This window comes from Eleutherodactylus coqui, chromosome 3, assembly GCF_035609145.1.
Source record: "Eleutherodactylus coqui strain aEleCoq1 chromosome 3, aEleCoq1.hap1, whole genome shotgun sequence".
In the NCBI taxonomy this organism is placed as follows: Eukaryota; Metazoa; Chordata; class Amphibia; order Anura; family Eleutherodactylidae; genus Eleutherodactylus; species Eleutherodactylus coqui.
Genome location: NC_089839.1, coordinates 37,430,249 through 37,450,052, shown reverse-complemented (window position 1 = coordinate 37,450,052; position 19,804 = coordinate 37,430,249). Strand labels below are relative to the sequence as shown.

Sequence of the window (19,804 nt, the reverse complement as noted above, 5' to 3'; positions counted from 1 at the left end):
CTCTCGATCGTTTTATGAGCGCTCCCCCTCACCTCCCTGACATTTATTGTCAGGAAACAAACTGATAGATTATACCTGGCTCTGCCCTGTTGCCGGCCAACTTATTGTTCGAGCGATGAATAATTAAATCTTGATAGATAGAGTTAGTCTATGATTTCAATCCGCCAAGAATAGAACATATTTTAATGAGCAACGAGAGTCCCGTGTGTTACTGTACAAAATGGCTTTATTCTTCTCTGTGTTCGTTGACAAATAGGCGCCGCTAAATTATTTTACGGGACGAATAGATTCGTATGTGTCAATAAAAAATAGGTTTATCAGTCGGTTGCCTGCATACGAAATGAAACCGATATCATGGTAAGAAAAAAAGAAAGAAAACGTGCTATTTCTTTCATTTCACAGAATTGTATAATGGCAGGGAGAGGTTAACACTTATGCATAATTTTCTTTTGGGAAGCAGAAGTAAGATCAAATTGGAATGCTGGATAAAAGGACTTTATATGTTTCTTAAAGGAAAAATAATGGTTATTTGAGCAAGATTATAGTTCTAGATTAGGAAAATTGAGAGCTTTCTTAGCAAAATGCTTCTGCCTGCGAACGGCTGCTCTTTCATGGAGGTATTCTAAAGGAAGATGTTATCTCTTAGTATCTCAATAGAATGCCTTTCACCGACTTAAGTGGAAGTCAAATCTGCATTACAAGGGTGGATTGCTAGAACAGAGATATAATTTGCAGGAAATGCAAAATATCTTATCGGGGTGATGGAGGCTTTTTTTTCCAGCACAGTTACATGTTAATGACATCAACATTTCCACTTCATATGGTCACATGCCATGCAGAAAACCCTACAAAAAAGGGTAAAAATATTAAGTGAAAAGCGCTTTATATGCCACCTCGGTTTTACACATGTGTGTTTGGTGGGGAAGGTCTTAATTTGCACTGTATGTGTTACCGTAGTTATGTATAAAATTGTTTTATTGGCAGAGGAACGAAAAAAGGAAACGGTATAAAATGGCCTGCTACTAATCCAGGGGCATACACGAAGAACGAACAGATCATGAAGTGTGAATATTTGTAGGGCGTTATATAAAATAAAGTATAAAATGTATCATATCCACATAATTAACAGGCAAGTCTGTTGATATTGAAGATAACAAGTTATAATCTCAGGGAATATCACTTCCAGGGTTACAATCTTGTTCTGTTGTCTTCTCCAATCACACCAAACCAAAATGTACCACTTTCAGGGAGCCGTTGCCTCCGGTGTCCTGAATAAGAAAGATGGTGCTTTTTTAGTTACAATGTGGTAATAAGTACATATGTCAGATGCATGAATTCAATGGTAATTTTAGCAAAGTCAATAGTCATAAAATGATAGAGTTGGAAGGGACCTCCAGGGTCATCGAGTCCAACCCCCTGCTCAATCATCCCAGACAGATATCTGTCCAGCCTCTGTTTGAAGACTTCCATTGAAGGAGAACTCACCACCTCCCATGGTAACCTGTTCCACTCATTCATCACCCTCATTATCAAGGTTTTTTTCTAATATCTAATCTGTGTCTCCTCCCTATGAGTTTCATCCCATTGCTCCTAGTCTAGACCACTTGGGAAAGTTCACACTTTCCACAGTTGTCTTTGCATTTGCAGACTATAGACAACCATAAATGAAGGTTCAGAGATGTGGAAACTCATGATACTTAGAATGAATTTGCCCTCTTCTGTTTTCATATCACTACGTCAATAATGGTATCATATCAATCAGTGATGCCGTTAAAATACTTGTTAATGCTAATGAGCATTAAATATCGATGTGAAATCACTTCGACAATTCTACTAGGAGATTGGATGAATATCATTCCAAGAAGGATGTATTGAATTTCCTACTCTCTGACTTTGTCCTGCAGGATCAATTAGCAGTGGATGCATTTTCTGCACATGTCTGCAGTGCAAATCAGAGTCGTGGGGTTGGCTGGCTAAACGTCTGACTCTGCTTTATTTGTCCACACTCCGACTCCAAATGGTAGAATGGTAACATCAGGCTTATTATACATTAATACATAATATTTTTGTTTTCAAGCTAGAGCCAGTTTGTTTCTAACAACTCCACGAAAAACTGACTCCAAATCCTCAGCTCTGATGCAAGTGCAGAGAATCCTGAATCCTGCTCTGAGCAGGGGGTTGGACTCGATGACCCTGGAGGTCCCTTTCAACTCTACCAGGGTACTGGTGTATCTTGACGCCACCAGGAAGTCCTGGTGGAGACAAGATTGACAGGGGGGTGATGCCCCCTGTACCTGATTAGCTGCACAGAAAGCTGGGCTGCAGGTCCTGGCAGCCCACTAAGGATGTATGTTACATGCATACGTTGACCCCCGCTGCAGCCCCAGCTTCCCTGCCGGCGGCCCACAAGGCGGAAACCCTTGACTGGTGAAGTGCAGAGCGGCATCGGCAGCAGGGAGGCCACAGCGCCCTGAACCCTCTCTTCGGGTGAAGGAACAAAAGGCCGGCGCTAGTGCCCCCCTACCCATGTAAGTACGACATGGCGTCTGCAAGCAGGGAGACACAGTGACAGCCGGCGGCTGCATACTGCAGGGATCCCACAGCGCCGTGGGACACAACGATGGCAGCATCAGGACAGAAAGGAGGCTCCAGCAGCTGGCTAACAGCGGTGGGTAACATTCAGGGAGCACGGCTCCCTCAAGCACGCAGGCAACGGCGCCGGTAGTTTTACACATAGCCGGGTTACAGGGGTGCAGCAGCGGCTTAGACACAGGGAGCGCTCATCACCCATTGCAGCACCTTCCAGGACCTAGTGCTATTCCACCAATCAGGAGGTAGGGGCGTGCCAAGGGCGTTCCTCCATGGAAACCCTGTCAAAGTCCTAACTTCCGGTGGCGTCAAGATACACCAGTACCCGTTTACCAGTCTATGAGAATAACATAATTTAACATCAGTTCACTACAATCCTAAAAATACAATTGTAGTTACATTTTTTGTAGAGAATTACAGTTACACTTAAAGCGACCATCCAGTTCAGAAATAAAGATGGCCGCACCAGCTTCTCTGACTACCTGCTGAACACTGTGCATTAGTATGCATCATTAGTCTGAGCCACTATACACCTGCTTTGATTGACTAGTGCTGCCGACATGAGCAGTGTTGACCAATCAGATCAGCATGTAGTGTCTTAGACTACTGACATATACTAATACACAGGGTGCATCGGGCAGTCGGAGAAGCAGTTTGGCCATCTTTGTTTCTCCAGGATCAGACAGTTGCTTTTAATGTGGCTCCTCAATCTTCAAATAGATATTAAATACCATGCAGATAAATATAATCATACCTCGCCTGCTAAATCCTCTTCCCCTGCAAATATAAAGAAAAATAAAAAGGGACAATTGTTTCAGTGGTTGATATAGTTTACAAATCAGAAATTCATTAAATTCATATTGTAAAATGAGATCTAAAATGAGAATAAACTGGCAAGGCACTCAAATCTTACCGATTCAGTAAAGGATAAAAAGCACAAAAAGACAAGACATGGGACATAGACATAAATGCAACAGTCCTTAATTTGTTAAAAGCCCCCATAGCCACACAAAAAATGTAACATTTATAAAAGTATAAATAATTACTGAATATACAGTTGTGTAAAAGTTTTAGGCAGGTGTAGAACAAAATGCTGCAAAGTAACAACTTTTTTCAAAAATATAAGGTCTGACTCCAAATTTATTCTGCAGTAGAACAACGACCCCAAACATCCAGCCAATGTCATTGAGAATTATCTTCCGCCTAGGGCTTATTTCACATGAGCGCATATCAGCCGGCCATTTTGTAACGGCCGGCCGATATGCGCTGTGATCTGATGCTTTGGTTTCCAATGCATCAGTTCACATGGGCGTATTTCCGAGACGTAAAAATGCCCGGGCAAGCCAATATAGCGCCAGGCATTTTAACGTGGAGCCCAAAAGATAGTCCTGGAACTACCTTCTGGGCCCACATACGTCTGCCGCTGCATGGGCTCCTATGGGAGCCCATGCAGCAGCCGTAGGTGGGAGGGAGTTTAGTAGCGTGGCTGCTAAACTCCCTCCCTCTGTTCTCCTCCTCCCGTGCAGGCTCACCTGTCTTTCCTCCCCGCTTGTTCAGTGCAATGGGTGGGATGTGAGCAGAGCTAAGCGTCTGCCTTTCCCCCTCCCCTTGTCCATAGCCATCCCACCCCTCCCATTGCACAGAACGAGTGGGGAGGAACAACAGGTGAGCCTGCGATAGGGAGGGAAGGGAAACGGGCGATGGCCTGGTGAGCTTGGCACATTTGTGCCGGGTTCACCAGTCCACCTGAACGGGCGTGCAAACGTTTGATTTGTGTGCCCGTTCACCAGATTTTTCACTAACAATGTAGCGTATATTGCCCGGCTGTGAAAATGGCCTGCCGATATGAGCTCATGTGAAAGAAGCCTAAAGAAGAACAAGGAGTCCTGGAAGTGATGATATGGGCCACACAGAGCCCTGATCTCAGCATCATCCAGTCTGTCTACGATTACATAAACAGACAGAAGGATTTGAGCGAGCCGTCATCCACGGAAGATCTGTGCTTAGTTCTCCAAGATGTCTGGAACAACCACCCTGCAGAGTACTTTCAAAAACTGTGTGCAAGTGTACCAAGAAGAACTGATGCTGTTTTGAAGGCAAAGGAGGTCACAGCAAATAGTGATTTGATTTAGATTTCTTTTTTGTTCATTCACTTTTTATTTTGTTAATAGACCAAAAAAATTAACCCTTCTATTTCTGAAAACATTCTTACTTTGCAGCATTTTTCCACACCTGCCTAAAGCCTCCTGTCCACGGACGATATGTCACTGTGTTATCCTCTGCGATAATCCGGCTGCGTCCACGAGCGGAGAATCATAGCGATTCTCCGTTTGCGGGATTCAAATCGCGGCATGCTGCGATTTGCCATGATTCTCCGCAGTGAGCCTATCAGATAGGCTGTTGTTTCTTCCCCCTGCTAGCGATATTCCGCCTCGCCCTATGGACAGACAGACTAAAACTTACACGGTACTGTATTTTCGTGTATTTATAAGTATGTTATTCTTCTGTTATTAGTATTTTCCATTTCAAATAGGTCCTCGCACAAAGCTATAAGTGCACAGTAGAGTGTTAAGGTTCTTAAAAAAAAATCTATGGTACTCAGTAAGTGACTCAGTAATAAGTGTTCGGACTTGTTACATTGTGTTATTATTAAGCACTGGAGAAATTATTTTTATAAGAGCAATCAAAGCAACAAAAACAAAGTGTCGGCGCACACAATGGGATTACTTTTGTGCCTGTTATCACACATTCCTACTAAAATGCTCAACAGCTAAAGTAATGGCCCTTTTAAACGGGCTGACCGTTCTTCTGACAATTGGGCTGTCTAAAGGGACCAACGACCAGCTGATGAAAGAGCCAACGCTCGTTTGTCGCCTGGTCAGTTTGTTGTTGGCTTGCAGCACATATTCACACTTCACAAAGATTCGAAACAGTTCGGGTGATTATTGCCTTGTGTAAAATGGTCTTTAACCCCTTACCTCTGCAGGGCGTACAGTTATATCCTGTACATTCAGGGTATGCATGAAGGGAGATGGCGGGGCGATCTTGCTCCATACAACACGTGCGCCAGCTGTTACTTACAGCCAGCACCCACCTGCAACAGCTCCAATAAGCCGCGCGAATCATCGGAGCTTAGCCCTTTAAATGCCACTGCGAATTCTGATAGCACAATTTAAATCCCCCGACCTATGTTCCAAGGTCCCATGTGCCCCTCCCCCTCCCACACGATTAGATGGCGGGTTGCCGTACAGGTGTCATGGCAGCTGTTGGCCTTCTGAAAGGCCCCAGGGCTGTCATAGCATGTCTGTGGCATGGCTTGATAGAATACCTGTCAGGTCGCGGTGGAATGTAATGCTATGGCATTACATCATACTGCAGGAGCGATCAAAGTTCTTGTCAAGTACCCTCACAGTGTTCAGTGACAAGGGGACTCCCCGCAGGGAGTAAAGAATCCCCTGTCACAGCTGTGACAGCTGTGGCAGAGGATCGCAATGTTCTCCCATTGCTTTCAATGGGACCGGCGCTTCTGCAGTTCTTCTGAATTCAATGAATGGCGAAGTGCTGCCTGTGATTGGCTGAGCGCTGTGATCAATCACAGGCAGTGCTCAGCTGCCATTCAATGAATGGCCGAGCACTGCCTGTGATTGGCTGAGCGCTCAGCCAATCAGATACAGCCCTTTCAACAGGTGGAGATTTTAAATCCCCACCAGCTGAAACACATTCTGAGCAGTGCAGGGAGAAGATAGGCTGGATGCGCCAGAGCCCCGACAGCTAAGGAGAGGTGAGTGTGTGTGTATATATATATTATATACATACACACACACACACATGTATATATATATATATTTTTTAACACATTCTACATTCTACGGATGATTTTCAGGGAAGGGCTTAAATTTAAAGCCCTTCCCCGAAAATCCCTGCAGGGCTTGCCAGCAGCCCATTCCTTTTAATGGGAATGCATAAGTGCCGGTCCCATTGAAAGCATAGGGAGAATATTGCGATCCTCTGCCACATGTGTCACAGCTGTGACAGGAGATTCTTTACTCCCCGCGGTGCTGCCACAGTGTTCAGTGACAAGGGGACTCCCCATGGGGAATATTTACACGCCAGCGGCGGAGAGGTGAGTGTATATATATATATATATATATATATATATATATATATTTATATATTTATTTATTTTACACAAAGCAGGGATTTTCAAGCCCTTCACTGCAGGGGTGAGCTGGCATCCTATTGCATTCAATGCGGCCGCCGGCAGCAGCCACGGCTTGATTGAAAGCAATGCTGCACGGACCTGCGTTCACGCGTGTTTATACACGTACGTGGGTACACGGTTTTGTGCACACCTATCTACGCACACTCTCGTGTGAATGCACCCTTAAGTGGTTAAGGTTTCCAAAAATTCCCTCCCTGATTTCTAATAGGTAGCTTGAGATGGGTTATTAATCAAGGATTGTCCATATTACATTGGAATGAGGAAGGAATCCTATCATCCTTGAAGGGAAGCTGCCACTAATTTCATATGTCCAGAAACACGGGCTGCATGCAGTCCATGCAGATGTCCACCCTACAGCGAGGTAGGTTTTCAATTCTGAAACTCTGTGAAGTTTACCCAAACTTAAATGCTCCAACTTCCCCTTTTTCTGATCCCAAGGATTGCAATGGACATTATGGGGTAGCTATGTTAATATTGACATACCTAAGATAAGGTTCACTAGCCAAAACTAGCAATGTAGCATGCACTTATCCCCCGACAAGACACCCGCCTGCTAAGGCTTAATCCTAAATAACGTCAGTCTGTACCTTTCCATTCTTCAATGACACTTTTCTTCGGGAAACAAGGAGTAATTGTATTAGTAAATCTGTCACTTTCTCTCAACAGCTCTAAGGAGGGCTTACTATTATAAAGGCATACTAATGTATTACACAAGACGGTATATAGGGAGAAGATGCTTTGGCATTGTGCGGTTGCCATCCTGAATTAAAAAAGGCAAGCCAGTAATGTATTTGAGTTGAAAATGTAAATGTTACTGTAGAAAATGTCAAGTATAAAGAGCAGATGTTGAAAGGCTAGTCTTAAAAAAATGAAAGGTTTGCAATGCATGAACAGGATGTAGACACCGACATGGGAGCTGTGGATAACACACCCTTCCCTTTTCTGGCTGAAAGTGGGAGCGAGTCAATATATTGTGTTTGCCAAGTGACATAAAGCTTATGAAAACGGCATTTTTGAAGTGCAAGATTATTTTGACTTCAAACTCCAACTCTATGGTTCCTAATACGTGTATGGTGTTAGCAGACACAATGAGATTATTCCTCCTAAGAGGATATTGGCAGGATTTCTCCACTGCACAGAAAACAGAACGCACAGGAACACCCTGGGGACATGAACTCAGCCGGCAGGTGCTGGGAGACCTAGGGCTGATTGGATTTCTGCTCCAAACACGGGACACCTTCTGCACTCTACTTCCATCTACCAGCGCTTCTCGAAATGGCCATTCATGTCTCCGAACCTTTCTTCTCTGTAGTTCTTCAAAGCTAAACAATCAACATGTTTTCGATTTCTTCCTCCAAGTCTAAGACTCTCTTACCGAATGAGGAGGAAAGAACAGGAGTGCAATAGTAAGAAATACGAGGCATATTCATGAAAGGTTTTACACCAGGTCCTGACGTAAGAAGTTGAACATTTTTGAGCAAATTGGTATTTGCACAAAAATTTGCGACTTTTCTTCTTTCTGCACCGGTCTTATTTTTGAAAAGTGGGCAGGGCTTGTTGGCATAGCTGCCCCAGACCGACAGATTTATGTATAGTTTACATAAGAAACTAGTTGGACCTGGCATACATTTCTGAGAAGGCACATAGAGCTGCTGGGGATTCACTGAATACATGAAGAGGCAACGCGCCATGCGCTGGTGGAAGTTATACTAAGCTCAGCTTTGCAAATGCCGGTCTTAGTGAATGTCTCAATAGGAAAGTAGAAGGGTTTTAACCCTTTCCAATCCACTGTCTGACCTCTGAAGACATTATGATTTAAGGCTGTACAACTCTGATGTTGGAAGACATCTGTCGGGGTTCTCTTACTGTATATTGCCAGCCTCTCTGCTGTTGGAGCCTATCCAACGTGTCATCTCATGCAGTACTGTCTCTAGCCAGTATATATAGCGCTGTTGTATAAGGGCAGAAAAAGAGTAAGCCCCCTAGGAAAACCAGGATACAAATTGGATTGGAAAGGGTTAAATGTAATAAGCCCATTTTAATGCTCAGTATTCTAGAAAATATTATACCTCATATACAGACTTTACAGGAGCTTTGGAGACGTTACATTAAAGAAGACTTATCATGTCCTCTGACCAGTAGAATGGGGTTCTTACTTTTACTGCTGCGTCCTCACTAATACCTGCTTTTTTAATTTTTGTTTTAGCTGCCCTTGCATTGGTTCTTGTTAGTTTTAAAGCCAGATATTGGTCCATTGTCAAGTGGGCGGTCTCCACTGTCCAATGTCAATTAAATGTCACGTGAAATGAAGGAAGCCATTGTGATTGTGTAGAGGGGTGTGTGTCTAAAATAAAAATAATGCAGGAATCTGCTGGAACGCGGCTGTAAAAGCTATACAGCCCATCCTGGTGGTCAAAGGATGTGACAGGTCTACTTTATATGTCACTTTAAAGTGAGTTTTTTTCCCCTTTTTGTGTTATATTGTTTGGCTTGTACCACCGAAAGCTTGTAAAAGCAAACAGTAAATCTCTGGTCACACTTGCGCTATGGGATTTCTGTCAGTGTATCTGGTGTTTTTAAGTATACAAATAGGAGAGGATATAATGACAATCGATGGAAGCATCCAGTACTTGACTGGAGGTTAAAATACTTTGTGGAAAAACATAAGAAATACAAAAATAGCTTGGTGGGATTGGGTGACATTCAAGCTTTTCATTTTGGGAAGGGTGCAGACTGGTTATCCCTTGACCATCTTTAAAAGATTATGCCTTGATCTGGTCTGCCGATTTATATACACATGTCCCTTTTCTTTTATTTCAACAGTTTAGTTATAGCATATGCAGATTTTTGTGCACCCCATTTCCGTTTTTCTAGTGTTTTACTTGGCTGTGTCCACTGCATAAACATAGAGGAAGATTTTTAAAAGCTATTGCACCTGTATTTTGTCCTTAAATGCAGCTTTTTCTAGGCTAGTTACTGTATGCCTGTCAGGGATTGAACCTGGGATCTCCTGCACTCTAGTCGGCAGCACTCGCCGCTAAGCCATCCAGCTCCAGGACAGCTCCCCTGCTGAACCTTATCTTTGTTCTGGTGTTCTTGGTCCAGTCCCTGTTTTGGCTCCATCATACTTGCTAATTGGATATGCTATAAAAGCCTCGCCCTTCCTTGCGTGATTAATTTGCTGCACAGCCTTAGTCAAGCTCCTCTCCTGCCTGCTCCTCTGCAAATCCAAACTGAGACCTACTGATACCGATCTCTGGCTTTCCTACTGACTACGATACCTGCCTCCTCCTTTGTACTGCAAACTGAGACCTACCAATACCGACCATTGGCTTTCCTACTGACTACGATACCTGCCTCCTCCTTTGTACTGCAAACTGAGACCTACCAATACCGACCATTGGCTTTCCTCCTGACTACGATACCTGCCTCCTCCTTTGTACCGCAAACTGAGACCTAACAATACCGCTGCGAGCGACACTTTGAGGAATTAAGCGCATCTTAGGCAGAAGCATATCCCAAAATTTGTTACAAAACTGCGCATATGATAAATCTTCCCATAGATTCTGCTAAGTCAAAACTCTAGACCAACACATTATAAAGTAAACTAATGTATTAATAAGCAATGCAGAAATCCAGGTAACTCCAAAGGGTTCACTTACTTTTTTTACAACTGTAATTTATTATTTAAATTTTATTCATTGTGTTGAAGCGGAAATCAAGATGCAACATTAAATTACAAAGAATACAACTCTATCATTGTCATCCAGAACATCTTATAAAGAATGATTTCCGACACAGCGTGTTCTTCTCACAACTATGTTCTAGCAACTATATTACATTTGGAGGGTAAATACACCGGGGTGGAGTAATCACTTCCTTCTTTATGAAAAGTGCTGATCTCCTCCTCTCCAGCCGGGACTGCAGACAAATTACACTATCCAAACAGAGCGTTACAGGAAATCTGAGGGAAATATTCTCCACTCATAGCCACACAGGGAAAGAGCCGTAAAAAAACGGATCCTACAAAGGTGACTATATCTGCATGTACAAATGATATAAAAATATTAAAAATTTTTGCCTTGAGCATTGCGACCTGGGGAGCCGACGCATTGCTCGCGTCTAGTCATAAGGGCAATAAAGAACTGGCAGACTACCTCATCGCATTTCATTCCGTGACTCCCCATGCACCAATATGAGTAACTTTAATTTACGCACCCTGCGCTGTGCCGTCTGTTCTAAATGTGTCTGTGTAATAGCGAGACAGATCTCTTAAGGCATGGTCCATGTCAGATAAAGCGCGCATTGTGCGTCGCTTCCATACGATACATCCACCTCATTCATTGCTCTCCGCAGGCTTCCCCAGCTCCCCCTGGTAATAAATTACATCACTCAAAGCATTTAACATCCACTTTCTGATTCATACCCCGATTCCAAGGTAGTGTTTTATTCAGAGAATCGGCGTAGACTTCAATTCCAATCTCGTTCTCTATGTGAACTAATTGTCTGTGAAAAGAAAGAAAAAACACAAGAAAGAAATCTTAGTAAAAGAGGGCAATCATCGGAAACAAGTCTTTTAATTTGTTTACGGTGCCGAGTGACGGACATGCTTCATTCATTCCGCCCTTTGTTAGGATGCACGAGGTTTTGTCTGACCATATTCAATTTGCTGACTCAACTGTGGTCACGATGGCTCCAGAAAGGTCTGTCTGCAAGAGTCCAGTTGGGAGGTGAAGGGACGGACATTGCCCTCTTTGTGCCATTATGTGTATGACAGCATTTCAGAGCCGGTCGGGATCTCTTCGGCATGACTCATTAACCACAGTCTTCAACATTGACAAATGCCACATTTAAGCCTTAGCTGCAGTAAAACAATATTTTGTGAAGGTCTATGTGAGGTCATGCCACCCGTCTGTCTGGCAATAGGTGAAATGGGAAACAACAAGGTCGCCTGTCCTGGGATGGATGCATGTGAAATGAACCACACCAAAGGGGGGGACTTGATGTGTTTATTTGGTTTTAAGCCCACTTTGTTCTGCGTACACCCACGTTGGATGATTTTTTTTAACCAAGGACAGTGAAACATCTACAGACCACCACTTTGGGAAAACTACCCCCTTATCGCCTTGTGTGGCATAAAGGGTTAGGGCAGCAGAAATGCAGTCCTAAGCTCTTGCTCATGACCTGAAGGTAGCTGGCTCAATGTGATTTGGGGCGGAGCATCTAACTCCCTCACTTTGGATGATCAGGGGGTGGAGAATGAGTGAGTGAGGGAGTTACATGCTCCGACCCTGATCACATGACAGTGATGTCATCAAAGGTCCTTCATCCTAAGTGAGTGAGTTACATGATTCCCCCCCGATCACATGAAGGTGACATCATCAGAGATGAGCGAGCATACTCGCTAAGGGCAATTACTCGATCGAGCATTGCCCTTAGCGAGTACTTGCCCGCTCGGAAGAAAAGATTCGGCTGCCGGCGGCGAGTGGCTGGGGAGAGCGGGTAGGAACGGAGGGGAGATCTCTCCCTCTCTCCCCCCTGCTCACTGCCGCAACTCACTTCTAGCCGGCAGCCGAACCTTTTCTTCCGAGCGGGCAGGTATTCGCTAAGGGCAATGCTGGATGGAGTAATTGTCGTTAGCGAGTATGCTCGCTCATCTCTAGACGTCATCAAAGGTCCTGTAAGCACACGGCTGCTGGCCGGCTAGGTGTTTGTTAGTATTCCATAGCAACTAAGGCAGCACGGATTTCTAGGGGAAGGAATACTAACAAACACCTACAGCAGCCGTGTGCTTACAGGACCATTCATGATGTCACCGTCATGTGATCAGTCACTTGTGTGGGAGCAGTCCAGGGTCACATGACCAGGGGGTGATCAGTGTCTGCAGGACTCTGCTGTGCTGCTTTTCCTCCCTGCTGTATGAAGAATGTATGTAGCAGACTTGTGTGGCGCCACCAGAAACACTGGTACCATATAATTTCCTAATAATTACTAGTCTTATATAAACAGGCACAGCATAAGGAAGAAATCAAGTATGGCAAGTTATGAGTACCACTTTTTGTTCCCCTCTTTTGAACAAAAGCTATAACACAGTGCGAAAGTCATCATGCAATAGAAACCATAGGTTCCTGACGGACCCCATTATCTTATAATAGGGGTACATGGGATTCCAACATGGTGTCCATTGTTTTATTTGGAAGAACAGAGCTGCATGCTGGGTGCTAATCTTCCTGTTACATCTGAAAGAACTGCCAAAAGGGGCTCCAAACAGACTTCTAAACACTTATTAGTAATTGATTAGGGTTGCTCACACCAGTCTTCAGTCTCTCCGTTGCGTTTTTGGAGAAATGGAATTAAAACAACCTTCTGGGCCTGGAGAAACAAAGATGGCCGCACCAGCTTCTCTGACTACCTGACGTACACTATACATTAGTATGCATCATTAGTTTAAGACACTACATGCCGCTTTGATTGGCCAGTGCTGTCCACATGAGCCGTGCTGACCAGTCAGAGCAGCATGAAGTGTCTTAGACTACCAATGTATAGTAATGGACAAAGTGTATCAGGTAGTCCGAAAAGCAGTTTGGCCATCTTGGTTTCTCTGGGACCAGAGGGTTGCTTCAAAATGAAATTAAACTGACCTACTTTTTAATCCATTGATTTCAATATTATTATTTTTTAACAGTAAGCAAAAAAAAACCCGAACCCTTTAATTCCATCATAATTCTGTCTCTTTGCTCCAAAAGCAGAACAGAGAAAAGGAAAGACTGAACCCTGGTGTGAACGAGCCCTTACTTGGGGGTACTCGGTTGGAGCCTCCTGTCACTAGGGAGTACAGCACTTGGCTTGAAGAAGTTGAGAAACACCGGTCTACAGTACAACGAAGACCTGTGACTCTAGAATATGGCTATAGGGTGATAATTGCCATACAGTCACCGTCTACCGATCCACACTGACCTAAACGCTTACGAAAGAGAGCGCTGATACACTATAACCCGATACGTTATATGCACATCCCAGATACAAAGCAGAACCGAGCTCCGCATCCAGACGGAATGTGTCAGAGGACAGCGAGCATTAGACATGCTCATTGCTGTATTCACAATATGCACACTGGCTTGGCCAAGCTGACATATGTGGAAGAAATCTGATTTCTGCCAAAGAGCAGTAACTCATTATTTTGCATGCTCCCCAAGGTTAATGTGTACTGAGTGCATGGTTGGCGATACAAAGGCAGGGATCCATGCTTATACATAGCGCTTAATTGGAGCATTTGGATGACAAAAGATTATGAAAACATGGTAGACAGAAGCCATATTGAGCTTGGCAGACTGAGGAGGAATGAATGCATTTAATCGACTACCCAGATAGTTTAGTAGAGCTAGCTAAATGCGAGGATTGTTAGCACACTTGGGGTGAACTTTACAACCTAGATAGATTTTGTTTTATGTTCCACTATATACGGCCGTTTTTTGAGGGTGAGCTATGTATTTTTATTTGAAGTGGGGTCGCGCTAAAAAAGAGCAAATTCAACACAGTTTGGCCGGTTTCACACCTGCGTTGGCACCTTCTGATCAAATGTACCGTCGCAGATACGGCTGAAAATGCCAGAAGAAAAAGTGCTGCATAATAGGGTCCCATAGCAAAACTCGGAATGGGGCCCAATCCACTATGATCAAGAACGGTGAAGTTACGGCATAAGAATTAGGCCACTCTCATACAAGAGTATGCTTAAAATGCTGCATTTTTGTAAAAGTAAGCTGATTATGATGATGATACAACTCCCCCCACCCCCCAGTGGCATAGCAATCTGCATGAAAAACGCAGTATTACGCGTGAAATCGCGCATTTATTGCAATTTATTTATTTCATGAAATACGTGATGAAACAGAGAAAATAGGACAGGCAGCATGAGACTTTGCACACGTGAAATATGTGGCGCAAAACCACTAGTGTCAGAGGCCCCATTAACATTCGTGGAGCTTTAGTGCCACGTAATACGCAGTAAAACAACGCTTGAGGGAGAGTGGCCTTATATATACGGTGACATCACAGGGCAGAGATAATATATACAGTGCATGGTTAAGTGACAATAAAGGGATTATAAACTCAGTGAAGGTTAATGCAGATGCGACCTCAGGGTGGACACCCACTGGCGTTTTTTTCTCCACCGCGCTGTGAGAGTAAGTGAACAGTCTGGCAGCACAGTGCGAGAAAAACGCTGGTAAATCGCTGGAACATCGCCAGTCTTTTCAATGGGGCCAGCGGCAGCAGCGCTAGCCCCATTGAAAAGATATGGGGAATGCCGCGGACTTCTGCCACAGCTGTGACAGCTGTGGCAGAAGTGCAGAATGATATCCCCTTGCTTTCAATGGGATCAGCACTGCTGCCGATCCCACTGAAAGCAGTGATTTTTGGCAAGCCACGCAGTATGATTTTCGCTAAGATAGTAGCTAAGATAGTGCTATTCATGAATTAATAGCTAAACACTATCTGTAATTGGCTGAGCGCTCAGCCAATAGCTAAGCACTAGCTGCCATTGGCTGAGCCCTCAGCCAATCAGCACAGCCCTTTCGGGAGGCGGGGATTTTTAAATCCCCGCCTGCTGAAAGTGCTGGACAGCAGTGTCGGGGAGCCAGCTGGGGGACGTGTCTGAGCGGCGGAGAGGTGAGTAATTTAAAAAAATTTTTTTACCACTTATTGATGATTTTCAGGGAAGGGCTTGCATTTCAAGCCCTTCCCCGAAAATCATACTGCGGGGCTTGCCAGAAAGCACTGCTTTCAATTGGCTGCTGCCGATCCCATTGCTTTCAATGGGATCGGCAGCAGCCCATTGAAAGCAATGGGATATCATTCTGCACTTCTGCCACAGCTGTCACAGCTGTGGCAGAGGATTCCTTCATCCCCGCGGTCCCTGCGGGGATGAAGGAAACTCCTGCCACAGCTGTGGCAGAAGTCTGCGCCATTCTCCATATCTTTTCAATGGGGCTAGCGCTGCTGCCGCCGGCCCCATTAAAAAGACTAGCAACGTTCCAGCGATTTACCTGCGTTTTTCTCGCACTGCGCTGCAAGACTTTTCACTTACTCTCGCAGCGCAGTGGAGAAAAAAACGCCAGTGGGTGTCCACCCTCACAGTAAAAGTAATAAAAAACATACAAAACCAAAAATATATAATAATGCAAAAATCCAAGTATAATGCACACAGTGATGCCACAGTACAGGGATAATGAAGTGATAATGCACACAGCAAAGATACAACAAATACCCATTAGGCTTTGCGGTAAAGGCGCACCATTTAGTCTATTGCATCCCCTCCACTTTCCTTCATCCGCTGCACCGTACCTCTATGTGGGCATGAGATCCTTTAGTTGCTATCCCAGGTACTTATGCTCATACTTGAGTACCAGTTCTACAAGTTAGTGCAGAATGGAATGAACTTTAGTATCCATATAGTAAAAATCATTTGAGTGTTATTAAAGACTTCCATAAAATCCATAGCAAAACAAATGTAGCTGCTTGCATGTTTCAGTCACACGCCGTGCCCTTACCTGAACCGCGCAGGAACAATGCTGGTCTTGCTGTGAATGTTATTTTTGTGGAAGTCTTTTAATGATAAAAATGTCTTCATTATATGGCTGCTGGACGTCTTATTCTGCATGTACAAGAGCTTGCCTTGCTGGGAGGTGAGCTGGTTACTATGTGTAAGTGTGTCAGTATACTAACTAAACCATGTATGTAGTATGCATACATTGGAGGTAAAAGCAAAAAAAGGTTTGGTAGCGTGTCAGCCAACAGAGAAAAGTGTGATTATTCCCAGCAAGAGCAACCAAGTAATCTTGTAGATATGATACCTTTTAATATCTAACAAAAATACATGATGTTATTGCGAGCTTTCGGACTTCTCAAGTCCTTGTAACTTCAAGTCGCAGCGTCACAGAAGAATTTGGGAGCATAAATTAATGGCCATTTTTGATACGCTCACCAATGGAATGAACCTCGGAGTGGGGTTCTTGCATCAGTGGAGAATATGAAAGGTCTGAAGGAGGCCAAGAGGGGTGTTCTTAAGGAGAGCACCCAGGAGGTGTGTGGAGACACCTGGTGGATGAGTGGGTCGGGGGATCGCATTGTCTATCCCCAAGGAGAGCACCCAGAAGGGGTGCTATTCCGAAATCATTGTTTTACAGACTTGGTAAAAAGTCAGATTGATTTGAAGGAATGCTGCCAATAGGTGGCGCTGCAGAGGTATTGCTCTATCCTCCTTATTTGCAGGTCTGAAGGAGAGATAACACACAGGCCTGTGATCCCCTAACACCAATTTAGAGATCATAAAACTGTCACATTCCTTACCAGTGGACTAATTAAGGAATTACTTCTCTGCTCATCTTGTCTGGTAAGTGCAAATTAGTCTCGCTATGTCTGTGCCTTTTCATGTGTGTACATTTGTGTGTATATATATATATATATATATATATATATATATATATATATATATATATATATGTATATATATACACACATATACACCCCATCCAGGTCTGTTTAATTATGCCTGAGGAAGAACCCTGTAAGGTCTGAAAGCTCGCTATAACATCACGTATTTTTGTCAGCCATGAAAAGGTGTGATATCTACAGGATTACTTGGTTTCTCTTGCTGGGAACAATCACATTATATTGGAGGTGTAACGACATGATCTGGGGGGAAACTACTAGCGCTATTTAAGGCTGGATTCATACAAGCATATGTTGATTTGATATGCACATTTGCTGAATGAGCGTTGCGTATTTGCATGCACTAGTGCGTTTTACTGTATTTCTTGCGCACGTGTGTTAAAAAAAAAAAAAAAACACATGCGAAGATGCTCTCAACCATTGAAATAGCCAGTTAGTGTATTGAGTTTATTATGTTGTTTCCCTGTGCAAATACGCAGGAAAATAGAGCACGTACACGCAAACCAACAACTGAATGACAAATGAGAATAGTTCGCTTTTTGTTCGTCGTTCATTTTATGCTGTCATAAAAATCATCGCTGTCTCATTCACTTATCGTTCGGTCGTTCTCAGTCACTTATACAGCAAATGTGAAACACTGAAGATTCTCGTTTGAATGAGCCAACAATGTATCCGCTTGTCTAAACAGATTGATTGAGAGCCAACGAGCCGGCGGTGACGTCACTCAATCGTGTCAATGAGAATCAGCTTGTCTGAAGGAGTCGTGGTGCTGCCATTTTTTCTTCAGCAAACTTGCATTAGATTATAATATTCTAACACAAGTCAAAGAATATAAAATATTCTTTGACTTGTTGTCTTTCAGGACACCTAATAGGAAGCGCTGAAGCAAACATCAAACCAGATTTGCAACTTTCTCATCCTCTTCATCCTCTTTCTCACACCTGGATATCAGCCACTTCACTTTTTGCCACCTAGAAACTGGGATGGTGATTCACAAGAGGAAATGAGATTCACATGCTCTTGGATCCTATCCTGCCTGCATTACTGGGTTACTTACTAAGCACTTCTCTATCTAACCTGTATATAAAGTGGCTGCAACCAGAAGATATGCACAGTAAATCCCCATCAAAATGAGCTGAATCGCTAGAGAGGAGCGAACCTAAACATCTCATAGATGCCCCTTATAGGAGTTGGACTAGAATCACAAGTTATCCCCTATCCACAAGATAAGGAACAACTTGCTGATTGGTGGGTGTCTTACTGCTGAGACCTCTACCGATCCTGAGAATGGGGGTACCATGTTGCCCACCTGCCTGTCGCTGCAGGATAGCTTCACCTCCCACTGCCCGCTGTGACGTCCGAATGAATGGAGTGCTGGCTGAGCACGCCTGGCTCTTCCTCCATTCATTTCAATGGGATTGATGGAAATATTTGAGCGCCTGACGTTCAGCTATCTCTGGCAGTCTCACTAAAAATGAACCGGTTCTCTAGACCGGTGGGGGAGGCACAGCAGTCAGACCCCCCATGATGAGAAAGTTATTCCCTATCCTGTGGATAGGGGATGACTTGTGATTCTAGTGTAACCCCCTTTACAGATTGATGAGTGTAATACATGAAGGGACGCCATAATGTAATTGGCAATTATACCATTCAAACAGTAAAGAGTTAAACTGGCCACAAACATACAGATAATTCATCTAGCGGCACAGTGGTTGGGCCAAGATTAAACTTATCCCCTATCCTGTACTCTGGGATCCCCACCAATTCGGAGGTCTTGAGGGTCCTTGCATGAATAGTCACACAGGCCCAACATAGATGCGCGGGGTGGGGTTACTGTGCTCAGCTATCTTCAGCCGCCCCACTGAAATGAATGCACTGTGGAGATGCTCGACCGCAGTTCCGTTTATGTAGGGATTGGTAGGGGCAACAAAGTTGAATAGGGAATAACTTTGAACCCTGGCACAATTCCTTGAAGGCTACCATTACTTTTCATTTGGGAGATATGCCCTGCTGTATATTAATACAATAAACCCCATGCTGCTGACTCTTTCCATCGTGGATTTCACAACATATCCGAGACAATTCTGTTCTGTAATCTGAGGTACATGTGTATTTTAACATGGACTCATCCTATGCATTGCAGTAGGTATAATCCACTACGAAATCTATGACAGAATTAATTTGCCCCAAATTAGAAATTGTACATGGGTTTTAATTTTGCATGCTCCATATTTATGAAGTTTTTAAAACCCTGTCCATGTGTATAGTACAGTAAATTGCTGCAGACGTACAGCGTGTGAATTTAGAGGGAGCAGATCCTAGTGTATCTTGGATGTACAAGATCTCCAAAATGCCAAATTAAAGGGGTTCTGTCAATAGAAAACAAAAAATCTATACTCACCTATTCACCCCCCATTAGTCTTCTTACCGCATCTTCTCCTGTCTTCTGCAGTTCCCCTGGGTCACCTCACCGCAAGCCGGCCGATTCTTCTTCTTCCAGTGATGAAGACTCTATTCTCTGCAGTCTCCGTCCTGCAGGGCAAT

At 43.9% G+C, this 19,804-nt stretch overlaps 1 protein-coding gene across 2 annotated transcripts in view; it reads right to left on the bottom strand.

Moving 5' to 3' along the window:
* Positions 1 to 957: 957 nt before the first annotated feature.
* The window catches only part of WDPCP (WD repeat containing planar cell polarity effector), a 333,546-nt gene continuing 314,699 nt past the window's right edge, over positions 958 to 19,804 (bottom strand). For both annotated transcript variants that reach the window (XM_066595499.1, XM_066595500.1), the window contains 3 exons: positions 11,238 to 11,317; positions 3,344 to 3,366; positions 958 to 1,268 (listed from right to left, as the gene is read on the bottom strand). In XM_066595499.1, the coding sequence (XP_066451596.1) occupies positions 1,218 to 1,268; positions 3,344 to 3,366; positions 11,238 to 11,317 (154 nt within the window). In that variant the 3' untranslated portion in view covers positions 958 to 1,217. The remainder of the gene's footprint in view (positions 1,269 to 3,343; positions 3,367 to 11,237; positions 11,318 to 19,804) is intronic.